This window comes from Haematobia irritans, chromosome 4, assembly GCF_050003625.1.
Source record: "Haematobia irritans isolate KBUSLIRL chromosome 4, ASM5000362v1, whole genome shotgun sequence".
Taxonomy (NCBI): Eukaryota; Metazoa; Arthropoda; class Insecta; order Diptera; family Muscidae; genus Haematobia; species Haematobia irritans.
The window spans coordinates 37,019,145-37,046,509 of record NC_134400.1 but is presented as its reverse complement, the minus strand read 5'-3'; the positions used below and the strand labels follow the sequence as shown (position 1 = coordinate 37,046,509).

The 27,365-nt window shown below is 29.5% G+C and overlaps 1 protein-coding gene across 2 annotated transcripts in view; it reads right to left on the bottom strand.

The window, feature by feature from the left end:
* Positions 1-1,917: 1,917 nt before the first annotated feature.
* The window catches only part of knrl (knirps-like), a 152,413-nt gene continuing 126,965 nt past the window's right edge, over positions 1,918-27,365 (bottom strand). For both annotated transcript variants that reach the window (XM_075306382.1, XM_075306383.1), the window contains one exon: positions 1,918-4,178. In XM_075306382.1, coding sequence (XP_075162497.1) covers positions 2,364-4,178 — 1,815 coding nt within the window. In that variant the 3' untranslated portion in view covers positions 1,918-2,363. The remainder of the gene's footprint in view (positions 4,179-27,365) is intronic.

Sequence of the window (27,365 nt, the reverse complement as noted above, 5' to 3'; positions counted from 1 at the left end):
AAATATAAAAAATAATTTAATAATTTATATAGTTTATATATGTTTGAGTACAAAATATTCTATATGGATTGCAATAATATCCTCGAACTTATAAAATAAAAAAAACATTTGCTAATTGACTAAAAAAAATTCTCTATTTTTATAAATATTCACATACCAAGAATGGTCTATACAGGAAATAAATCATATACATTTATATAAATAATATTGTTTTAAATGTGTCATATTATAATTAAGCAAAATACTAGTTAATTTGGAAACATACAACTATATATATATGTGTGTGTGTGTTTATTAAGTTAACATTACTATATATATATAATATTAATTATATTCATTTTTAAGTTATTTTTTACTATTTCAATTATATCAAATATCAGTAGTAATTGTAGATAAATTTTGTAAACTCACTATAAAGAGCCAAACATATTTAAAATTTCAAGAGTTGGATTTTTGTTTGTTTTTAATTTTATTGAAATGAGTATTTATAAATGAGTTTTGGAACTAGTGTAGATCTTTAGTTAAAAACAAAATATATTTTTATTTATATTTTGAGTGTACTAAATAAATTGGCTATGTGGATTTTTTTTGTAATTTTGTTATTTTGTTTACCCTAAGCCACCAAGTGGTCAAGGCATAATAACTATGAATTGCATGGAACTACGTTGGTTTTAGACCACGGTTGCACTCGAGCCAAAAATAGTCTTCCAAAATTTGGAGAAAATTTTATCAAAAAATTACCAAACAAAAAATCTTTCTTTTGATTCATAGAAAATTTTGTCAACATTCAGTTTCTATAGAAAATTTTGTCAAAATTTTATTTCTATAGAAAATTTTGTCAACATTTTATGTCTATAGAAAATTTTTATCAAAATTTTATTTCTATAGAAAATTTAGTCAAAATTTTAGTTTTATGGAAAATTTAGTCATTATTTTAGTTTTATGGAAAATTTCGTCTAAATTTTATTTCTATAGAAAATTTTGTCAACATTTTGTTGTTACAGAAATTTTTTTCAAAATTTTATTTCTATAGAAAATGTTGTCAAAATTTTATTTCTATGCAAAATTTTGTCAAAATTTTATTTCAATAAAAAATGTATGAAGTGCCTCTTAGTTGAAGAGGAATATTGTGCAAAATCTTCCAAAACATCAAGAATTCTACGAATCTAGCAAAGAGTAAAAAAACTACCATTTTCGGTAGAATTCTAACAACTGTGGCAACCATATTCTAGACCCCATTACGAATATATTGGGAGTGAAAATTACAAGTACGAAAATTACAAGTTTATTCAAATGTTTTATAATTTATAATATTTTTGAGACATATTTGGAATAAAGAAAAATTTGGCTGCGGAAAGTTTCTTAAAACTTTTTCAAAATAAACTAAAACAAAATAAATTTTGTTGCTTTAATTTTAGCATTAGTATAACAATGTAAATTTTTGCTATCCCGCATCAGATATTCGACATTCGCAAATCGAAAGAATTTGTTTTCTTGTAACAAAAAATTAGATACTCTCTCACACTACGGTTGCCACAGTTGGTAGAATTCTACCAAAAATGGTAGATTTTTTTATTGTTTGGTAGATTTTGTTAAACATTCCCCTCCAACTAAGAGGTACTTTAAAAATTTTCCATAGAAATAAAATTTTGAAACAATTTTCTATAGAAATAACATGTTTGGTAGACATAAAATTTTCGCAAAAATTTTCTATAGAAATAAAATTTTCGCAAAATTTTCTATAGAAATAAAATTTTCGCAAAATTTTCTATAAAAATAAATTTTTCGCCAAATTTTCTACAGAAATAAAATTTTGATAAAATTTTCTATAGAAATAAAATTTTGACAAAATTTTCTATAGAAATAAAATTCTGACAAAATTTTCTATAGAAATGAACTTTTGACAAAATTTTCAATAGGAATAAAATATCGAAAACATTTTCTATAGAAACAAAAATTGACAAAATTTTCTATAGAAATTAAATTTTGAAAAATAAGTTTTTTGTGTAATTTTTTGGTAAAATTTTCTCCATTCTTTGGTAGATTATTCTTGGCTCGAGTGGCAACGGTGACTACAATAAAATTTTAATTTCAACTTCTCTTTAAAGAGAACTATATTATCAATATTTAAGTTTATAAATTTCAGGACGAATTAAAAATTTTGAGATTTGCAATTCTGAATTTCGGTACATGGGTGTATGTAACATGCGTGGTCCAAAAAAATGTTCACAGTTAATGAAATTTTAAAATTTGGGGAAATACAATTACGTTCTTCTCTATCTCATCTCATCCAACAAAATTTTCTCACAGCAAAAATTTTCTTACAATGGACATTTATCCCTTTTTCCTGTTGTTCCTTTATTTCAAATTTTCTGAGTCAAATCCAAAGCTGAACCTCCGATTTTAAGAGCTTTTGCTGGCACATCATTTTCCATTGATTTATTGTCGCTATCCGTTTGGGGTAACATTCGTTTCAAAGTCTTTCCATTTTCTCTATGCTCCCCTTCACTCTCATTATTATTATTCAATGCCAACTTGAAGTCTTTCGAAGAAGAATTCCAATTATCCACCACCACATTGTCACTTTCGTTCTCCTGATCCGATGAAGAGTCGCATTTGGTCACCGTCTCCGCTGTTGTGCTACTACCACTATGACTAACCGTACTGGTCACTGAGCTTACAGCTTTCATACTCAAATCAATGGGATTGTCTTGAGCTGTAGGGGTTCCGGTTTTCACCTCGGAACTCACAACCTCTATAGAGGATTGCTCATCGCTATCTTTAGGGCAATCATCAATTTCCACCGGAGATCTGGGTGGTGTCATAGACACCACTAAATCTTCTTCTTCCTCATCATCTGGGTCGTCGGGATTAATTACTTGATGATCACCACTATCACTACCATGACCATTGGAAAGCGAATCGGTTGGAGATTTTTTGTGATCATTACTCCTTCTGCTTGCTTCGTCGTCACATTCATCATCTTCATTACTTTGACGTGAGGTGTTTTGAGCTCGACCGCTTTCGGAGTTCGGAGTAACCAAGGCCGTTATAGAATGATCGTGCTTACTGAGATTAGGTAATTTAGTCACTAGCGATGGCGGTGGGGTGATGGTGTTGGTATTGGTATTGCTTTGCGTTTGCTGAGACTTCAAAACGGCATCCAAGTAGAATCGCTTGGTCAGCTCTTCGGCAGCCTTACTGCCATTGGGTAAATGGTTATTGTTCAAGGCATCAGATCGAGGGGGACTTTCTGCTTTATCCTCAGCCATTTTTGGCTGATGATTCTCATGTATTCCGAGGGGAGCACCATGAAATCGTGGACTGTTTTGGAATAACTGATGCATAGCCGCCGCAGCCGCTTGCTGTTCGGGCGAAGGTTTCAAGAGACCAGCATGGGCATGTTGATACAGGGCAGGGTGATAGCCAGGGAATAATAAATGGGAAGGAGGTAGAAAACTAGGTGGTGGCATCACTGGCATTGTTGATAGGGCAGGGAATGACAAAGGCAAGAAGGGAGGTAGATCTTTTCTCAGTGGATGTGGGGCATTAGCCGTTGAGCTTAACGCTGAACCATGGGCCGACTCAAGGCCTCCATGTTTGCTAGATAAATGCAGAAGGCTAGAACCAGCGGCCGCCGCAGCGGCAGCTGCAACTGCTGCTCGACCATTTACCTCCACTGAACTATCAGAGTTATGAGAATCGGGTGAACTAACTGAGGGCGAGGTTATCGGATGTTTGGCATATTCCTCCAGACTAAGCATCATCAGTTCCTCTTTGGTTCGTGGAGGATAGAGGCCTGGATAGGCTCCGGCATGGCCCAACATTCCCAGAGCAGCAGCTGCAGCAGATGGAGGATGTATAGCACCCCTTACTCCACCCGTTGCATGATGGTGGCTACCCTGTTGTTGTTGTTGTTGCTGCTGCTGATGTTGATTTTGGTGAGCTGCCATAGCAGCAGCAGCCTGCTGCTGTTGCTCCTGTAGTAGACAATGGATTTTAAACCAATTCGAACGCCGGCCATAACGTGAACCACTTTTGGACATGCCCACCATTAAACATTTACGCAGTCGACAGGCTTTGCAAGCTGTACGATTCTTTTTGTTGATGATACATTCTCCATTGTTCTTGCAATCCGAAATCGAGGACAGATTGTTATAGGAGCGACCAAAAAAAGACTGAAATGAGACGAAAAAAGGTAAAGAAAAAAAAAATTAACATCAAAAATCATAATTGGTCAACATTAAATCAATTATTTGTCAAAAAATAAAAAACCAAAACTTCAAAGTTTAACGCTATTTCCTTTAAGATATTGGCCATCGTGATGGCGTTAACCTCTGTCTTTTTTCTTTTTTTTTTGAGTTACTCTTGGCAAATGGCTTAGGTGGCTGTAGAAAAATTCAAACAAATTTCTGTATATCTTCCTTTTTTTCTAAATGGCCCTGTTTCAGTTGTCATTATTAAATCATGCTAGTCTCTATGGTTAACACTTATTTGTCCGCTCACCGGCTCACTTTGCTTATGAGTTAAGGTTTGAATCGCCTAAATGTAGGTGTAGGTGTTATGGAGACAAAAGAAACCACTATGTCTGGGCCTTAGAGTATGTTGTAGGGAACACCTGGAGAAATATGTTTTTCATATATTCTTGAACATTGTGAAATATGGAGTCCATATACACTGAAAAAATATTCGACTTTATATAGGAGTTATTACTCAAAAACAAATATTTTTATACCCTCCATCATAGGATGGGGGTATATTAACTTTGTCATTCCGTTTGTAACACATCGAAATATTGCTCTAAGACCCCATAAAGTATATATATTCTGGGTCGTGGCGAAATTCTGAGTCGATCTGAGCATGTCCGTCCGTCCGTCCGTCCGTCTGTTGAAATCACGCTAACATCCGAACGAAACAAGCTATCGACTTGAAACTTGGCACAAGTAGTTGTTATCGATGTAGGTCGGATGGAATTGAAAATGGGCCATATCGGTCCACTTTTACGTATAGCCCCCATATAAAGGGATCCTCAGATTTGGTTTAGAAGCATATTTCATCCGATCCGGCTGAAATTTGGTACATGGTGTTGGTATATGGTCTCTAACAACCATGCAAAAATTGGTCCACATCGGTCCATAATTATATATAGCCCCCATATAAACCGATCCCCAGATTTGGCTTGCGGAGCCTCAAAGAGAAGCAAATTTCATCCGATCCGGCTGAAATTTGGTACATGGTGTTAGTATATGGTCTCTAACAACCATACAAAAATTGGTCCACATCGGTCCATAATTATATATAGCCCCCATATAAACCGATCCCCAGATTTGGCTTGCGGAGCCTCAAAGAGAAGAAAATTTCATCCGATCCGGCTGAAATTTGGTACATGATGTTGGTATATGGTCTCTAACAACCATGCAAAAATTGGTCAATATCGGTCCTTAATTATATATAGCCCCCATATAAACCGATCCCCAGATTGTGCTTGTGGAGCCTCAAAGAGAAGAAAATTTCATCCGATCCGGCTGAAATTTGGTACATGGTGTTGGTATATGGTCTCTAACAACCATGCAAAAATTGGTCCACATCGGTCCATAATTATATATCGCCCCCATATAAACCGATCCCCAGATTTGGCTTGCGGAGCTTCAAAGAGAAGCAAGTTTCATCCGATCCGGCTGAAATTTGGTACATGGTGTTAGTATATGGTCTCTAACAACCATACAAAAATTGGTCCACATCGGTCCATAATTATATATAGCCCCCATATAAACAGATCCCCAGATTTGGCTTGCGGAGCCTCAAAGAGAAGCAAATTTCATCCGATCCGGCTGAAATTTGGTACATGGTGTTAGTATATGGTCTCTAACAACCATACAAAAATTGGTCCACATCGGTCCATAATTATATATAGCCCCCATATAAACCGATCCCCAGATTTGGCTTGCGGAGCCTCAAAGAGAAGAAAATTTCATCCGATCCGGCTGAAATTTGGTACATGATGTTGGTATATGGTCTCTAACAACCATGCAAAAATTGGTCAATATCGGTCCTTAATTATATATAGCCCCCATATAAACCGATCCCCAGATTGTGCTTGTGGAGCCTCTAAGAGAAGCATATTTCATTCGATCCGGCTGAAATTTGGTACGTGGTGTTGGTATATGGTCTCTAATTATATATAACGCCCATATAAACCGATCCCCAGATTTGGGTTCCGGAGCCTCAAAGAGAAGCAAATTTCATCCGATCCGCCTGAAATTTGGTACATGATATTGGTATATGGTCTTTAACAACCATACAAAAATTGGTCCACATCGGTTCATAATTATATATAGCCGCCATATAAACCGATCCCAGATGCTTGTGGAGCCTCTAAGAGAAGCATATTTCATTCGATCCGGCTGAAATTTGGTACGTGGTGTTGGTATATGGTCCATAATTATATATAACGCCCATATAAACCGATCCCCAGATTTGGGTTCCGGAGCCTCAAAGAGAAGCAAATTTCATCCGATCCGCCTGAAATTTGGTACATGATATTGGTATATGGTCTCTAACAACCATACAAAAATTGGTCCACATCGGTTCATAATTATATATAGCCGCCATATAAACCGATCCCCAGATTTGGCTTGCGAAGTCTCCAAGAGAAGCAAATTTCATCCAATCCGTTTGTAATTTGGAACATGGTGTTAGTATATGATCTTTAACAAGCGTGCCAGAATTGGTCCATATCGGTCCATAATTATATATAGCCCCCATATAAAACGTTCTCCAGATTTGACCTTCGGAGCATCTTGGAGGAGCAAAATTCATCCGATCCGGTTCAAATTAAGAACGTGGTGTTAGTATATGGTCGCTAACAACCATACCAAAATTGTCCAATCACACAAACATTGGTCCATATCGGTTCATAATCATGGTTGCCACTAGAGCCAAAAATAGTCTACCAAAATTTTATTTCTATAGAAAATTTTGTCAAAATTTTATTTCTATAGAGAATTTTGTCAAAATTTTATTTCTATAGAGAATTTTGTCAAAATTTTATTTCTATAGAACATTTTGTCAAAATTTTATTTCTAGAGAAAATTTTGTTAAAATTTTATTCGGTTCATAATAAAATTTTCATCATTGTCAAAATTTTATTTCTATAGATAATTTTGTTCAAATTTTATTCGGTTCTTAATCATGGTTGCCACTCGAGCCAAAAATAATCTACCAAGATTTTATTTTTATAGAAAATTTTGTAAAAAGTTTATTTCTATAGAAAATTTTTGTGAAAATTTTATTTCTATAGAAAAGTTTGTTAAAATTTTATTTCTGTAGAAAATTTTGTCAAAATTTTATGTCTACTTTGTCAAACTGAATTATATACGTATTGGATCGATCTTTTTTGATTATATATATATACCACGTATGGACTTACATACAATTTAGAAGATGGTGTTAGGAGGTTTTAAGATACCTTGCCATCGGCAAGCGTTACCGCAGAAGAAGAAGAAGAAGTTTCTACGCAATCCATGATGGAGGGCACATAAGCTTCGGCCTGGCCGAACTTACGGCCGTATATACTTGTTTGTTTTTAATCACGAAATTAATTAACAACTGAAATTGCAAAGCACTCAACAACGTCAATTAATTAACTAATTTATCTAAGAGGGCGGTTCGGAAAATTCTTAGACTATCAACGAAAGAGAATAGTTATTTTTTAAAAAATATTTTTATTTTTCAAAAAAATCTCCTGAAAATTCAATACACTTGGTCCAACGCTTTTCTAGCAATTCTATCCCTTGATTAAAATAGTTTTCCTCAAGGTCTTCAAAATAGTGGTTTACAACTGTAATTGCATCTTCATTTGAGGTAAAATTTTTTTTTTTAGATTTGGGAACAAGTAAAAGTCACTGGGATTTAAATCCGGAGAATAAGGTGGGTGGTCAAGCAACTCGTACTTTAATTCGTTGATTTTAGCCATTGTTAAAACACTCATGTGCGCTGGTGCGTGGTCTTGATGCCATAACCTTACCAGCCGATTGAATTGTTTTTGCATTCTTTGAGGCACTTCCTCCAGCTTCAGTCCATTGTTTGGATTGTTCTTTTGTCTCTCTACCAAACAGTAGAATATTGGTCAATATGGGTCCACAATTATATGTATCCCCATATCAACCGACATCCCAAGATTTTAGTTCCTTATCCCAAATATATGTCAAAAATTGTATTGTATGTGAACTAAACCAAAATAAAACAAGTATATACGGCCGTAAGTCCGGCCAGGCCGAAGCTTATGTACCCTCCACCATGGATTGCGTAGAAATTTCTACTGCAGACTGTCATCCACAATCGAATTACTTGGGTTGCGGTACCTTTTGCCGATGACAAGGTATCTTAAATCTTCCTAATACCGTAATATATACCACGTAGTCCATACGTGGAATATATTAAACTTAAAATGGCCGATTAAATACGTATATAGTTAAGTTTGACAAAATTTTATATAGAAACAAAACAAAATTTTGACAACATTTTCTATAAAAGTAAAATTTGGACAGAATTTTTTATAGAAATACGATTTTAACAAAATTTTCTATAGAAATAACATTTTGACAAAATTTTCTATAGAAATAAAATTTTTACTAAATTTTCAAACGATGTAAAATTTTGACAACATTCTCTATACAATTAAAATTTTGACAACATTTGCTACAGAAATAAAATTTTGCCAAAATTATCTATAGAAATAAAATTTAACAAAATTTTCTATAGGAATAAAATTTCGACAAATTTTGCTAGATAATTTTTGCTCGAGTGGCAAGCATGATTATGAACCGATATGGACCAATATTTGTGTGATTGGGGATCGGTTATATATAACTATAAACCGATATGGACCAATTTTGGCATGTTTATTAGCGGCCATATATTAACACCACGTTGCAAATTTCAACCGGATCGGATGAATTTTGCTCGTCCAAGTGGCTCCGGAGTTCAAATCTGGGGATCGGTTTATATAGGGGCTATATATAATTATGGACTGATACGGACCAATTTTTGAATGGTTCTTAGAGACTATATACTTATATCATGTACCAAATTTCAGGCGGATCGGACGAAATTTGCTTCTCTTAGAGGATCCGCAAACCAAATCTGGGAATCGATTTATATGGGGGCTATATATAATTATGGACCGATATGGACCAATTTTTGCATGGTTGTTAGATACCATATACTAACACCACGTACCAAATTTCAACCGGATCGGATGAATTTTGCTCCTCTAAGAGGCTCCGGAGTTCAAATCTGGGGATCGGTTTATATGGGGCCTATATACAATTATGGACCGCTAAGGACTAATTTTTGCATGGTTGTTAGAGACCATATATTAATACCATGTACCAAATTTCAGCCGGATCGGATGAAATTTGCTTCTCTTAGAGCAATCGCAAGCCAAATTTGGGGGTCCGTTTATATGGGGGCTATACGTAAAAGTGAACCGATATGGACCAATTTTTGCACGGTTGTGAGAGACCATATACTTACACCATGTACCAAATTTCAGCCGGATCGGATGAAATTTGCTGCTCTTAGAGCAATCACAAGCCAAATTTGGGGGTCCGTTTATATGGGGGCTATACGTAAAAGTGGACCGATATGGCCCATTTGCAATACCATCCGACCTACATCAATAACAACTACTTGTGCCAAGTTTCATGTCGATAGCTTGTTTCGTTCGGAAGATAGCGTGATTTCAACAGACGGACGGACGGATATGCTCAGATCGACTCAGAATTTCACCACGACCCAGAATATATATACTTTATGGGGTCTTAGAGCAATATTTCGATGTGTTACAAACGGAATGACAAGGTTAATATACCCCATCCTATGATGGAGGGTATAAAAAGAAAAAAATCTCAAAAATAGTAAGAATGAACTATGTTATGGTTAATGGTTAAAATGGTCATGATTTGGCGCCAATTAGTTTTTCTTTACTTTTAGTTTATTTTTTCTTCTATGAGAGGGTGTAATTTAGTAAATTGTTGTTCAAAAGTATACCAGTTCATTACTATTTTCCTGTTGTAACAATGCATTGTGGAAATCTCAAGAAGTGGAACACAATTTAGTTCAATTTTCGCACGAGGTAGTTAATTTTTCCCATAAAACAGTTTACTTTTTTTCTGTGTAGCTATTTAGCATTTGTCAATATCGGTTCCAAATTTTATATATCTTCCAAATAAAACCCATATTTGGACTCCGGATGGTCATGGTTTGGCGCCAATTAGTTTTTCTTCACTTTTAGTTCATTTTTTCTTCTATGAGAGGGTGTAATTTAGTAAATTGTTGTTAAAAAGTATACCAGTTCATTACTATTTTCCTGTTGTAACAATGCAACATAAAACAGTTTACTTTTTTTCGGTGTAGCTATTTAGCATTTCCACAAGTGGCTAACGATTCATATCCGACTAGTGGACAATATCTAAAAGCTTTGTCTCAAACTCAGTGCAGGTTTTAATTTCTTCAAATGTTTGTATCTTCACAAATTTCTTCCAGTGTATTTGTTTCGAAATATGTAGAAGTGTGCCCAAGATTCAATTTTTTTTTGGTTTCGTTTTGTTGTTATTTTGAGATATTATTGGGTGTAGGTTTTTCGGGGTTTGTTTTGTCTGACGTTTTTATAAAGCCCGTCTTAGCCAAAGACAGTACATCCCCCTATCGTTTGTCCCTCCGCCCCCTCATCATTTCATTTGTCTTGCCATTTCAAGTCATTAAGATTTATGTGTTAGTGCAAAGTAATTTGCTGCTTTAAAGTGATTAATTTGTCAACAAAATTAAAATTAATTTATATCGTGATTTTAAACCATTTGATATTTATGAGTTCAACAGTTGTCCCGAAGGTGAGTCAAGAAGTGAACTTACAAATGTCAAATAAATGTGAATGGTTATTCATGTAAAAATAAATACGTTAAAAAGGCAAGTAATAACAGGAAAAATGAATTGTGGAAAATCGAAACCAATGTAGAAATTCATGACTTGAGTTCAAAATAATACCTTTAGGCTCCACCATATTTGAGGGAAAAACAAGTAAGTAAAGTCTTAAGTCGGGCGGGGCCGACTATATTATACCCTTCACCACTATGTACACAAACATTTGTGTTACCATCTCAACTACTCCAAATTTGCTGGGAGCTGTATAAAGGTTTGCGTTTCCAGATACAGATATTTTTACTAGAGACATTTTTTTGTATTTCTACAAAAATCTCTAGAATTAACATATAAATCGGATAACGCCCTGGGATGAAACACAATGTTAGTAAAAAATTATACTCTGTACCACAGTAGTGGTGAAGGGTATAAATATGGGACATATGAAGCGAGAGAAATTTTAATGCAATTGTACAAAAGAGCTTTTATGATTTATCAGGCGATACATACTCGTATGTATAAGAGATATAGGACAATTTTAGTAATATTTTGAATTTTTGCAACTCATCAGTGGCGATTTTACAAGGATATTGGTTAGATCTCGCCAAGATATGTGGTCAAGTGTGGGTTGTGATATATTATTTGGTCAAGTCGGGTGACTGGAGCCTTATTTAAAACTCAACCGTTCTGTGGAAATTCTGACATTACAGTGTATAGGATATGACTATCTTAGTCATGGGGAAATCATCACAGAATTTTGTATAAAGTCAGGGAATTTTGGCCATATTTGTATAAACCGGAAAAACGAATATATGGAGGCTTTATCTAAATCTGAACCAAATTAAATCAAACTTGACACACCTAAACTATCCTGTCAATTGGAGAAAATCCCATTGAAAATGGATCTAAAATATGAAAAAGTCTACCATATTTCCCCAACTCTGTTATACGTATATATGGGAGCTATATATAATCTGAACCGATTTTGACTAAATTTGATCTGCATAGTTAGAATAATAATTCTGCAGTCTCTGCAAAATTTCACGTAAATGGGAGTATAACTTTGGTCCCCGTGGTCATATGAGTTTAAATAGGGTGAAAGATATATGTGGGAGCTACATCTAAATCTGAACCGATTTTAACCAAATTTGGCACACTTACCGATACTATTAAACGTACTACTTGTGCAAAATTTGAAGCAAGTCAGGGCAAAACTCTGGCTTTTGAGGTCATATAAGTCCAAATCGGACGAAAGATATATATATATATATATGGGAGCTATATCTAAATCTGAATCGATTTTAACCAAATTTGGCACACATAACGACACCGTTAAATGTACCTCTCGTGTAAAATTTGAAGAAAGTCAGGGCAAAACTCTGGCTTTTGAGGTCATTTGCACTTAAATCGGACGAAAGATATATATGGGAGCTATATCTAAATCTGAAACGATTTCAATCAAATTTACCAAGCATTGGTAGAATATGAATTCTACTCTTTATGCAAAATTTCACGTAAATCGGTAGTAAACTTTGGCCTCTGTGGTCATATGAGTCTAAATCGGGCGAAAGGTATATATGGGAGCTATATCTAAATATGAACCGATTTTGCTGATATTTTGCAAGTTTTTCGAGACTTATAAAATATTCGGATCTACTGAATTGGAAGAACATCGGTTGATAAATACGCCAATTATGACAAGATCGGGGATAAATATATATGGCAGCTATATCTAAATCTGAACCGATTTTTTCCAAAATATAAAGCGATTGTCTTTGTCCCAAAAAACGACCCTTTGTCAAATTTGAAGACGATCGGACTTAAACTGCGACCTGTACTTTGCGCACAAAAATACATGAACAGACAGACGAACGGACATGGTTAAATCGACTCAGAATTTAATTCAAAGATAATCGGTATACTAAACGATTGGTCTCAGACTTTTCCTTCTTGGCGTTACATACAAATGCACAATATTAATAGTTGATACCTGATTTTGGGATATTTGGACGGAAGAGAGGCCGCCCCTTTAGGCTTATAATTCGCTTGACATTATCTGGGACGTTTACAAAAGATACGCTACATCACTTTAAAACTGCAAAAAAAAAAAAAATTTTAAGTTTTCTTGAATTTTACAAAGGCAGTGGGGGAAGGTTATGAATGAAGAGGCAACCTTCCTTGCCCCACACTTGAAGGAAAGCTTCAAGAATTTTCGGGGAAAGTTAGGGGTGCTATTCACAACGGTGTTTGTCGATATTTTATCGGGGAAAGTGACGTCCCTTTAAAACAATAGAGCAAAATTTAAACATCACCGATCTACTTGAAATTTACAGGGAACGCGGGAGGAGGTGATTAAATTTATACATGATTTTTAAATTAGTATATAATTTTTCGATATCTGGTTGGGGAAGGGGAAAATTGAAATTAACTTTGTCGATAGAATTTATAGGGACCATTGAGTAGTTGTGAAATTAATATAGGGTACGTGATAGTGCGATATCAGGTCGGAGTGGAGCGAAGGTGGGGAGAGGGTTCCCTTTTGTCAATGTTTTTTTTCTTAAATTGAAAGTAGAGGGTTGTCCGAATATGGGAACTCGGTGCATAATTTTATGATTTTTACATGAAATTGGCAGTCAACGTAGAGGGTGCATCATTTTCCAACATTTTAGCAAATGTTAATGTGGTAAAATTTTTTACTACTTTTGCTTTTTCCGATTTATTGGATGGGAAATAATAATTCTTTGTATGTTATTATAATATAGTGCTTAATTTTCAGATATGTTGAGGAGAAGGATACCTTTCCTTGGCAAACCACACTTAAAATTCACAAGAAATATAGAAGATTGTCCAACTACTTGAATACAGAACATTATTTGAAAAATTTTGAGGAAAGAGTACACCCTCTCCCCGACATTTTTTCAGACGAACCGTTTTACATATGCATATCCGCCGTATTTGTACCTAAAAACGAAAAAGCAAGTAGTCCTATTTGTTTGAAAGAATTCAAATCCTTTCGAATTTGTTTTCATCACGAAGGATATGGTTGACTAAGTTAACGCAAAATTTTCCTGCAAATACGGAAGGCGCAGCGAAGCGGGACGGGTTACGCTAGTTTGTAATAAAATTTACAAATTTAAAGGAATAATCAACTATTTTTTCTGAAGTACGAATCTAGTAAAACTTTTTACTTCATTTGTGTATAATTTTTTCCAATTTGTTAGTTCATTTAACTAGGTTAGGTTAGGCTCATTTAACTAACGTACGCAAAAAATTATTAGAGAAGAGGAAACGTCCTCCATATATAATAAATCCATGAACTAAAATAAAGTTAAATTGGCTTTAGTGAAATAGAGAGTTCATTCTTTTTTGAATGCATAAGAGTTATGATTTAGGAAGCACATCCAAAGTTTTTGGATAAGATTCGGTTGTATCCATCTGCGTATATTCTGCCACGGTTGCCACAGTTGGTAGAATTCTACCAAAAATGGTAGATTTTTTACAATTCTTTACAGAAATAAAAACCAAATTTCCTATAGAAAAAATAGCAAAAACTGTTAAAAAATAAAGTTATTTGGTAAAATTTTCTATAGAATTAATATTTTGACAAAATTTTCTATAGAATTAAATTTTTTTCAAAATTTTCTATAGAAATAAAATTTTGACAAAATTTTCTATAGAAATAAAATTTTGACAAAATTTTCTATAGAATTAAAATTTTGACAAAATTTTCTATAGAAATAAAATGTTGACAAAATTTTCTATAGAAATAAAAGTTTGACAAAATTCTCTAAAGAAATAAAATTTTGACAAAATTTTCTATAGAAATAACATTTTGACAAAATTTTGTATAGAAATAAAATTATGGTAGATTATTTTTGAATTCTACCAAAAATGGTAGATTGGTAGAATAAAATCTTGACAAAATTTTCTACAAAATTAAAATTTTGACAAAAATAAAATTTTAACAAAATTTTCTATAGAATTAAAACTTTGTCAAAATTTTCTATAGAATTAAAATTTTAACAAAATTTTGTGTAGAAATAAAATTTTAACAAACTTTTCTATATGCATATATTATTTTGTTAAAATTTTCTATAGAATTAATATTTTGACAAAATTTTCTATAGAATTAAATTTTTTTCATAATTTTCTATAGAAATAAAATGTTGACAAAATTTTCGATAGAACTAAAATTTTGACAAAATTTTCTATAGAATTTAAATTTTGACAAAATTTTCTATAGAATTAAAATTTTGACAAAATTTTCTACGGAAATAAAACTTTGACAAACTTTTCTTTAAAAATAAAAGTTTGACAAAAATCTCTATAGAAATAAAATTTTGACAAAATTTTGTATTGAAATGACATTTTGACAAAATTTTGTATAGAAATAAAAGTTTAACAAAATTATCTATAGAAATAAAATTTTGACAAAATTTTCCATAGACATAAAATTTTGACAAAATTTTCTACAGAAATAAAATTTTGATAAAATTTTCTATAGAAATAAAATTTTGAAAAAATTTTCTATAGAAATAAAATTTTGAAAAAAATTTCTATTGAAATAAAATTTTGACAAAATTTTCTATAGAAATGAAATTTTGGTAGATTATTTTTGGCTCGAATGGCAACCATGATTATGAACCGATATGGACCAATTTTGGTGTGATTGAGGATCGGCTATATAACTATAGACCGATATGGACCAATTTTGGCATGGTAATTAGCGGCCATATACTAAACCACGTTCCAAATTTCAACCGGATTGGATGAATTTTGCTTTTCCAAGATGCTCCAAAGATCAAATCTGGTTAACGGTGTATATAGGGGCTATATATAATTATAAACCGATATGGACCAATTTTTGCATGGTTGGTAGATACCATATAATAACACAACGTACCAAATTTCAACCGGATCGGATAAAATTTGCTTCTCTTAGAGGCACCGCAAGCCAAAATGTGGGGATCAGTTTATATGGGGGCTATATATAATTATCGACCGATGTGGACCAATTTCTGCATGGTTGTTAGAGACCATATACCAACTCGATGTACCAAATTTCAGCCGGATCGGAGAAATATGATTCTCTTAGATGCTCAGCAAGCCAAATCTAATAGTCCGTTTATATGGGGGCTCTACGTAAAAGTGGACCGATATGGTAAAATTTGACAAAATTCTCTATAGAAATAAAATTTTGAAAAAATTTTCTATAGAAATAAAATTTTGACAAAATTTTCTATAGAAATGACATTTTGACAAAATTTTCCATAGACATAAAATTTTGACAAAATTTTCTACAGAAATAAAATTTTGATAAAATTTTCTATAGAAATAAAATTTTGAAAAAATTTTCTATAGAAATAAAATTTTGAAAAAAATTTCTATAGAAATAAAATTTTGACAAAATTTTCTATAGAAATGAAATTTTGGTAGATTATTTTTGGCTCGAGTGGCAACCATGATTATGAACCGATATGGACCAATTTTGGTGTGATTGAGGATCGGCTATATATAACTATAGACCGATATGGACCTATTTTGGCATGGTAATTAGCGGCCATATACTAAACCACGTTCCAAATTTCAACCGGATTGGATGAATTTTGCTTTTCCAAGATGCTCCAAAGATCAAATCTGGTTAACGGTGTATATAGGGGCTATATATAATTATAAACCGATATGGACCAATTTTTGCATGGTTGGTAGATACCATATAATAACACAACGTACCAAATTTCAACCGGATCGGATAAAATTTGCTTCTCTTAGAGGCACCGCAAGCCAAAATGTGGGGATCAGTTTATATGGGGGCTATATATAATTATCGACCGATGTGGACCAATTTCTGCATGGTTGTTAGAGACCATATACCAACTCGATGTACCAAATTTCAGCCGGATCGGAGAAATATGATTCTCTTAGATGCTCAGCAAGCCAAATCTAATAGTCCGTTTATATGGGGGCTCTACGTAAAAGTGGACCGATATGGTAAAATTTGACAAAATTCTCTATAGAAATAAAATTTTGAAAAAATTTTCTATAGAAATAAAATTTTGACAAAATTTTCTATAGAAATGACATTTTGACAAAATTTTCCATAGACATAAAATTTTGACAAAATTTTCTACAGAAATAAAATTTTGATAAAATTTTCTATAGAAATAAAATTTTGAAAAAATTTTCTATAGAAATAAAATTTTGAAAAAAATTTCTATAGAAATAAAATTTTGACAAAATTTTCTATAGAAATGAAATTTTGGTAGATTATTTTTGGCTCGAGTGGCAACCATGATTATGAACCGATATGGACCAATTTTGGTGTGATTGAGGATCGGCTATATATAACTATAGACCGATATGGACCAATTTTGGCATGGTAATTAGCGGCCATATACTAAACCACGTTCCAAATTTCAACCGGATTGGATGAATTTTGCTTTTCCAAGATGCTCCAAAGATCAAATCTGGTTAACGGTGTATATAGGGGCTATATATAATTATAAACCGATATGGACCAATTTTTGCATGGTTGGTAGATACCATATAATAACACAACGTACCAAATTTCAACCGGATCGGATAAAATTTGCTTCTCTTAGAGGCACCGCAAGCCAAAATGTGGGGATCAGTTTATATGGGGGCTATATATAATTATCGACCGATGTGGACCAATTTCTGCATGGTTGTTAGAGACCATATACCAACTCGATGTACAAAATTTCAGCCGGATCGGAGAAATATGATTCTCTTAGATGCTCAGCAAGCCAAATCTAATAGTCCGTTTATATGGGGGCTCTACGTAAAAGTGGACCGATATGGTAAAATTTGACAAAATTCTCTATAGAAATAAAATTTTGAAAAAATTTTCTATAGAAATAAAATTTTGACAAAATTTTCTATAGAAATGACATTTTGACAAAATTTTGTATAGAAATAAAATTTTTAAAAAATTTTCTATAGAAATAAAATTTTGACAAAATTTTCTATAGAAATAAAATTTTGACAAAATTTTCCATAGACATAAAATTTTGACAAAATTTTCTACAGAAATAAAATTTTGATAAAATTTTCTATAGAAATAAAATTTTGATAAAATTTTCTATAGAAATAAAATTTTGACAAAATTCTCTATAGAAATAAAATTTTGACAAAATTTTCTATAGAAATGACATTTTGACAAAATTTTCTATAGAAATAAAAGTTTAACAAAATTTTCTATAGAAATAAAATTTTGACAAAATTTTCCATAGACATAAAATTTTGACAAAATTTTCTACAGAAATAAAATTTTGATAAAATTTTCTATAGAAATAAAATTTTGACAAAATTCTCTATACAAATAAAATTTTAAAAAAATTTTCTATAGAAATAAAATTTTGACAAAATTTTCTATAGAAATGACATTTTGACAAAATTTTGTATAGAAATAAAAGTTTAACAAAATTTTCTACAGAAATAAAATTTTGACAAAATTTTCCATAGACATAAAATTTTGACAAAATTTTCTACAGAAATAAATTTTTGATAAAATTTTCTTTAGAAATAAAATTTTGACAAAATTCTCTATAGAAATAAAATTTTGAAAAAATTTTCTATAGAAATAAAATTTTGACAAAATTTTCTACAGAAATAAAATTTTGATAAAATTTTGTATAGAAATAAACGTTTTACAAAATTTTCTATAGAAATAAAATTTTGACAAAATTTTCCATAGACATAAAATTTTGACAAAATTTTCTACAGAAATAAATTTTTGATAAAATTTTCTTTAGAATAAAATTTTGACAAAATTCTCTATAGAAATAAAATTTTGAAAAAATTTTCTATAGAAATAAAATTTTGACAAAATTTTCTACAGAAATAAAATTTTGATAAAATTTTGTATAGAAATAAACGTTTTACAAAATTTTCTATAGAAATAAAATTTTGACAAAATTTTCCATAGACATAAAATTTTGACAAAATTTTCTACAGAAATAAAATTTTGATAAAATTGTCTATAGAAATAAAATTTTGACAAAATTCTCTATAGAAATAAAATTTTGAAAAAAATTTTCTATAGAAATAAAATTTTGACAAAATTTTCTATAGAAATGACATTTTGACAAAATTTGTATAGAAATAAAAGTTTAACAAAATTTTCTTTAGAAATAAAATTTTGACAAAATAAAATGTTGACAAAATTCTTTATAGAAATAAAATTTTGACAAGATTTTTTATAGAGTTAATTAGAAATATAATTTAGTCAAAATTTTGTATAGAAATAAAATTTTCTATAGAAATAAAATTTTGTCAACATTTGCTATAGAAATAAAATGTTGACACACTTTTCAATAGAAATATAATTTAGTCAAAATTTTCTATAGAACTAAAAATTTCTATAGAAATAAAATTTTGTCAACATTTTCTATAGAAATAAAATTTTGTCAAAATTTTCTATAGAATTAAAATTTTGACACAATTTGCTATAGAAATAAAATTTTGACAAAATTTTCTATGGAATTACATTTTCTACAAAAATTTGATGCAAAGCTTTAAATTGAGATTTTTAAATTTGGTACATTTGTGGTAATAGTTTCTTCAAATTTTGGTAGTTTATTTTTGGCCCGAGTGGCAACCGTGTATTCCCCATTACACAAAGGTGTCACTATTAATATTTATCTGTCGTGCTCTTAGTATAAAAGCGATGTCATAGAAAATGCCAAATTTTATATGAAAGCATATTGCAAGAAACACACACACACAAATGGATGCAAATATTTTTTTTTTGTTGGGAATTTAACACAGAAACTCAATTTGGCCAAGCGCTGGTCCAAAATGAAGCCAATGACGGGTAAATATACATTATACACCAACAGCTTGTTAGAAATCGTTCGAATATCATTAACTAATTCGTGTTATTCAATGGCTATTATAAATCAATTTTAGTTTTTTTTGTTTGTTTCTGCAAAAAGTTCTGGCAGCTCAAGTTTTTGTTATATTTTGCATAAAATCATGCGTTATTTGTGAACTTTTTGGCAATATGCCAAATTGAAACTGGCCAAATATTGTAGTCGAAATGGCATAAATAAATATATAAATATGTTATAATTTGCAAAGACCAAGACAAAAAAACACTTTGTATCTCAATTTGTTTGCTTGGAGCTAGCGGGCCATTTGTTTGTTTTGGGATGTGGTGGACACAAAACAAATGTTATAAATTTAACACCGTATAAAGAAACTTTAAATTAATTTATGATTTTAATTAAGACTTTAAACGAAATCATTTCATTTGCCGAATATTTAAATTTACTTTTTCGGATCACCTGTTTGCGTAGACAACTATTTAAATTCGTTTTTCTTGGGGTTTTTGGTTATTCAAAAGAATTAATTGTATAATAACTGCTTGTTATAGCTGGCAATTTATAGGACATGGGGTCTTGTTGGTTTGGGAATCATGGTTAAATAATAAAACCTTTTAAAATGGGTCTATAAAAAATATCAATCCAATCCTGGTGATCCGTGCATTCATATATTTATTTAATGTGCACAGAAAAAAAGAAACTGTATAATGAGAAAAAAGGATTACAAACTGCGAAAGTTGAACTAAATTTTATGCCGCTCCCGCTTGATTTCCAAAAAAAAAAACGAGAGTTTAATAACAATTATTGAATTTTAAATTAGTCTTTATTAAAGGAATCATTGATAGAACTATGAAATGTATACTTACTTGAAATAAAGAAGAATCCACTGAGTTGTGGAAAACTTCTTGTAAAAATAAACTAAAGGAATACAAAGTCTTTCCCAGCCCTATGAAATTTTCTTTATTCCAAGTATCCGCTTTAATTCAATGAATGTAGACTTAAGTTCAATGGAAACTAAAGCGGAAGAAATTTTTTTCATTCATTCATTTTTCATACAATTTTCAAAAATAGTAAGAATAAACAACAGCGATGTCTATGGTAATGATTTGGCCCAAATGACTTCTTCTTTACTTTTAGTAACAAACATCCACGTTCTTGTATTAGCAGTCTATTCATTGAGTTAGCTACTCTGAAACAACACTGAAATGCAAATTTTGATTAATTTTAGAAAACTAAGCCTAATTTTAATTAAACTTTAGTTTCTTTAGTTTAACTAAACTTTACTTTCTTTTGTTGTTGTTGGGTTCTTCTTCAATCACTTTTATTGTTTCGGATTACTTTTGCTTTAATAAATTATGCGAATTTATTTCACACTGAAAAAAAAACATGTCCAGTTCCAAAGATTTGTCTTTGCACAAAAGATTTTGATATTGATTCCGAGGCGGAGAAGCGGAGAATTGAAATAAGGGCATATTTAAGACAAAATTCTGTTCTAAATTTGAGTTTTGCGTACTTGATTTAAGGAAACAAATTTTAATTTATTCGTTTTTTTTTAGCTTTTTGTTCGTGTGCTATCAAAGTGTTAACGATAAAATAGATTTCTAAATTCGACTCGACCAGTAAAAGTTAACATATTTCAAGTAAAAACCGTCTTTAAAATAAATTGTTAAAAAATGTCTCCTATTTTAAATGATTTTTTGCTTTGTCGTCAAAATGCAAAAAGTCAAAGAAACGTAAAACGATATTTTCTCTTTGGATACCAAGTTTTAAAACGAATCACTTAACTATAAGTACAAAACGACTTCATTGACTAGTTTATCGACTTTTGGACAAGGAAAAAAATGTATACCAGTGAAATGAGTCTTTTTTGAGCAAAATTCACATTCGTATTTTGAGGAATCTTTGACCTTACGACAATAGTCAGTGTGTTGATATAGGAGCAGCGTCGCCACAATAAATTTTTATTTTGGACCAACATTTTTCCAAAATCGGACCAAAATTCGTACTAGCGGACCATTCTTCCAAATAACATTAATATAATTTAAAAGTTAAAATTTTTCCAAAATTGTTTTCATCGATAGAAAAACATTTTCTATAGAAATAAAATTTTGACAAAATTTTCTATAGAAATGACATTTGTGACAAAATTTTGTATAGAAATAAAAGTTTAACAAAATTTTCTATAGAAATAAAATTTTGACAAAATTTTCCATAGACATAAAATTTTGACAAAATTTTCTAAGCGTCGCCACAATAAATTTTTATTTTGGACCAACATTTTTCCAAAATTGGACCAAAATTCGTACTAGCGGACCATTCTTCCAAATAACATTAATATAATTTAAAAGTTAAAATTTTTCCAAAATTGTTTTCATCGATAGAAAATATTGCCATATTTTTATTTCTATTCAAAATTTTCATTTCTATTTAATTCTATAGAAACTGTTGTCCAAATTTTATTTCTATAGAAAATTTTGTCAAAATTTTATTTCTATAGAAAATATTGTCCAAATTTTATTTCTATAGAAAATTTTGTCCAAATTTTATTTCTATCGAAAATTTTGACCAAATTTCATTTCTGTCGAAAATTTTGTCAAAATTTTATTTCTATAGAAAATGTTGTCCAAATTTTATTTCTATAGAAAATTTTGTCAAAATTTTATTCCTATTAAAAATTTTGTCAAAATTTTATTTCTATAGAAAATTTTGTCAAAATTTTATTTCTATAGAAAAATTTGTCAAAATTTTATTTCTATAGAAAATTTTGTCAAAATTTTATTTCTATAGAAAATTTTGTCCAAATTTTATTTCTATAGAAAATTTTATCAAAATTTTATTTCTATAGAATATTTTGTCAAAATTTTATTTCTGTAGAAAATTTTGTCAAAATTTTATTTTTATAGAAAATTTTGTCAAAATTTTATTTCTATAAAAAATTTTATCAAAATTTTATTTCTACAGAAAATTTTGTCAAAATTTTATTCCTATTAAAAATTTTGTCAAAATTTTATTTCTATAGAAAATTTTGTCAAAATTTTATTTCTATAGAAAAAATTTTGTCAAAATTTTATTTCTATAGAAAATTTTGTCAAAATTTTATTTCTATCGAAAATTTTGACCAAATTTTATTTCTATCGAAAATTTTGTCAAAATTTTATTTCTATAGAAAATGTTGTCCAAATTTTATTTCTATAGAAAATTTTGTCAAAATTTTATTCCTATTAAAAATTTTGTCAAAACTTTATTTCTATAGAAAATTTTGTCAAAATTTTATTTCTATAGAAAAATTTGACAAAATTTTATTTCTATAGAAAATTTTGTCAAAATTTTATTTCTATAGAAAATTTTGTCCAAATTTTATTTCTATAGAAAATTTTGTCCAAATTTTATTTCTATAAAAAATTTTGTCCAAATTTTATTTCTATAGAAAATTTTGTCAAAATTTTATTTCTATAGAAAATGTTGTCCAAATTTAATTTCTATAGAAAATTTTGTCCGAATTTTATTTCAATAGGAAATTTTGTCCGAATTTTATTTCTATAGGAAATTTTGTCAAAATTTTATTTCTATAGGAAATTTTGTCAAAATTTTATTTCTATAGAAAATTTTGTCAATATTTTATTTCTATAGAAAATTTTGTCCAAATTTATATATATAGAAAATGTTGTCCAAATTTTATTTCTATAGAAAATTTTGTCAAAATTTTATTTCTATAGAAAATGTGGCCCAAATTTTATTTCTATAGAAAATGTTGTCCAAATTTTATTTCTATAGAAAAATTTGTCAAAATTTTATTCCTATTAAAAATTTTGTAAAAATTTTATTTCTATAGAAAATTTTGTCAAAATTTTATTTCTGTAGAAAATTTTGTCAAAATTATTTCTATAGAAGATTTTGTGAAAATTTGTTTTTTTTTTATAGAAAATTTGTAAAAAAATTATTACTATAGAAATTTTTGTCAATATTTTATTCCTATAGAAAAGTTTGTCAAAATTTTATTTCTATATAAAATTTTGTCCAAATTTTATTTCTATAAAAAATTTTGTCCAAATTTTATTTCTATAAAAAATTTTGTTCAAATTTTATTTCTATAGAAAATTTTGTCAAAATTTTATTTCTATAGAAAATGTTGTCCAAATTTTATTTCTATAGAAAATTTTGTCAAAATTTTATTTCTATAGGAAATTTTGTCAAAATTTTATTTCTATAGAAACTTTTGTCCAAATTTTATTTTTATAGACAATTTTGTCAAAATTTTATTTCTATAGAAAATTTTGTCCAAATTTATATATATAGAAAATTTTGTCCAAATTTTATTTCAATAGAAAATTTTTTCTAAATTGTTTCTATAACAAATTTTGTCCAAGTTTTATTGCTATAGAAAATGTTGTCCAAATTTTAATTCTATAGAAAATGTTGTCCAAATTTTAATTCTATAGAAAATGTTGTCCAAATTTTAATTCTATAGAAAATATTGTCAAATTTTATTCTTATAGAAAATTTTGTCCAAATTTATTTGTATGAGAATTTTACCCAAAGTTTATTTCTATAGGAAATTTTGTCCAAATTTTATTTCTATGAAAATTTTGTCCAAATTTTATTTCTATGAAAATTTTGTCAAATTTTATTTCTATGAAAATTTTGTCCAAATTTTATTTCTATGAAAATTTTGTCCAAATTTATATTTATAGAAAATTTTGTCCAAATTTTATTTCTGTGAAAATTTTGTCCAAATTTTATTTCTATGAAAATTTTTTCCAAATTTTATTTCTGTAGAAAATGTTGTCCAAATTTTATTTCAATAGTAAATTTTGTCTAAATTATTTCTATAGAAAATTTTGTCCAAATATTATTTCATTATAGTTGTTTTTGATCTCAGCCATGCATAGAAAATTTTATCAAAATTTTATTTCTATAAAAAATGTTGTCAAAATTGTATATTTATATTTTTATTTATTTATAGAAAATTGTGTCCAAATTTTATTTCTATAGAAGATTTTGTCAAAACTTTATTGCATTAGAAAATTTTGTCAAAATTTCATTTCTTTATGAAATTTTGTCAAAATTCCATTTGTATAGAAAGTTTAACCAACATTTTATTTCTATAGAGAATTTAGCCAAAGCTTTATTTCTATAGAAAATTTTGTCAAAATTCCATTTCTATAAAAATTTAGCCAAAATTTTATTTCTATAGAAATTTTTTTTAAAGTTTTATTTCTATAGAAAATTTTTGTCAAAATTTTATATCTACAGAACATTTTTTTCAAATTTTGAAAAATTAACGACTTGACGAAAATGGACCAAAATCAAACAAATTCCGTTTGGTCCGACCAGCGGACCAAATTTAAAATTTAATATTTTTTTAAGACCATTTTTGGTCCGATCGGACGAAAATGGCAAGATGAAATTGTTTTATAGGAAGAATGAACTACCTCGTGCGAAAATTCAACTAAATTGTACTCCACATTTTGATATTTGCACAAGGCGTTGTTATAGCTTGGAGAATTTAATGCCCTGTTCTACTTTTTAACTGCAGTTCACGAAATTAACCCTTTCAGAAGATAAATTTAATTAAAAGTAAAGAAGAAAATCATGACCATTTTAACAATACAGTAGTTCATTCTTACTTTTTGTTTTGCTTTAGTTCATATTGAATTGAATTATTGGAAAACTTCACAAAAACTAATAAATATTAAATACACCGAAAATAAAGTAAACTGTTTTATAGAAAGAACGAACTACCTGGTGCGAAAACTGAACTAAATTGTACTCCACATTATGAGATTACTACAAAGCATTGTTAAAACCAGCAAAATTTAATGCCTTGTTCCATTTTTTAACGGCTGTTCATAAAATTACATCCTCTTATGGAAGAAAAAAATTAACTAAATACAAAGAAGATAATCATGCTTACTACTTTTGGGAATCGTACAAAAATTTTCTTTTACTTTAGTTCACAATGAACTTAATACTCACGTTTAGTTTAAAAAAATGTTTGAGACATACTTAAAAAATAAGATTTCATTAAGCTGTGCAAAATTTCCAACTAAATAATAATATTTAACTTCAAACAAATATTTTTTCCAATAAAAATAAGTTAAATTCATCGTTAGTTTAACTACGGATATTTGTTTTTCTGTTTACAAACAAATAATTTTTTGCAGTAAAAATAAGTTAAATTTACGTTAATATAACTACGAACTTTCTCCAGCACACAATATTAAGAATACATTTATTTAAAATAAAGAAATTTTAGTTTAAAAAATTTTTACTTTACCATTTTTTTTTTTCAAAATTTTGCTAATTGCCAAATTTTCTCAAAGTAGAGCAAAAGTGAATAATCTTGGATGTATTGATTTTTAATGTAAGGTATTAAAGTTTGAAATATAGGCTAACTTATTTTGAGGATTTTGTTTGTAAAAGCTTAAAGTTTTTTCTTTTATTTTTTCAATTATAATTTTTTAATTAGGAATTAATTTGCAGTATCTATTATAAATTAAATCTTTAAAGTAAAATTTATTTTTACCTGAACATGGATCTTTATCCCATTTTCTATTTTACTGAGCCTAGATTTATCACTTCTTATAAAAATTTCTTTGTTTTAAAGAAGCCCCATTTTTTGGGCAATATCCGATTCATTAAAGGAAGGTCAAAATTTTTCGATCCAAGTAAAGTTTTTGCGAATTCATATATAAATATTTATAAATGTCTTCAATCAGATATCACATCTTTCATGTACGATCCTAGGTCTAAGTATTCAAACAATTGATTTAGCCGAATACTAGGTTAAGTGTACTCATTTTAAATTTAATTAAAATTATTTGTTTGCCACGAATTTACGATAAAATAAATTTCAGCTGCAATTCTTCTAAGAATACTATACCATCTAGGGATTCTGCTTTAATTTGATTTTATTTAAGACAATCTTGATAATTTCAATTCCAAGGAAACAAATACCATAAACATTCTAAAGCTTAGAGAGGTGGTATTCTTTAAAAATTACAAAAAAAAAAACACAAAAATAAAATGGAAATCTTTAACAATTTTCAAGAATAGAAATCCAAAGAAAAACACCTTATGTTGTGTCAACTCCAAAATTGATTAAACGTGATTTAATGTCATTAAAACAATTCATTGACTCATTCATTGTTGGACAAAGAGGGGGAGAGAGAGAAGACAAATCCATTGGCTTCATTTGACGGTTAGACTTGACTGCAATTATATTAAAGCCCTCGCCACCACTACACTTTAAATGTTACAAAAAATCATTATCATTTTCCACCTACTAAAATTGTGTTTCGCTTCAGTTTTTTTTTTTTCGTTTTTTTTTGCATTTTTAACTTCAATGCCATTAACAGTTCAAAAAATCGACAATAAACAAAAACCAACAAAACAAATAAACAATTTAATTCAATGGGGGCAAAAAGACAAAAGTAAACAACTTAACCAAAAAACACCAGCAAGGAAATCGAACACAGATACTCGTACAAAACTCTTAAAAGATCACCAAACTGCAAAATTTATAAAGCCACGAAGTAAAACCATTCAACCAGCCTCCTAAAAATCCAATTCAGCACATCAGCAGTCGTTGCTTCTTTA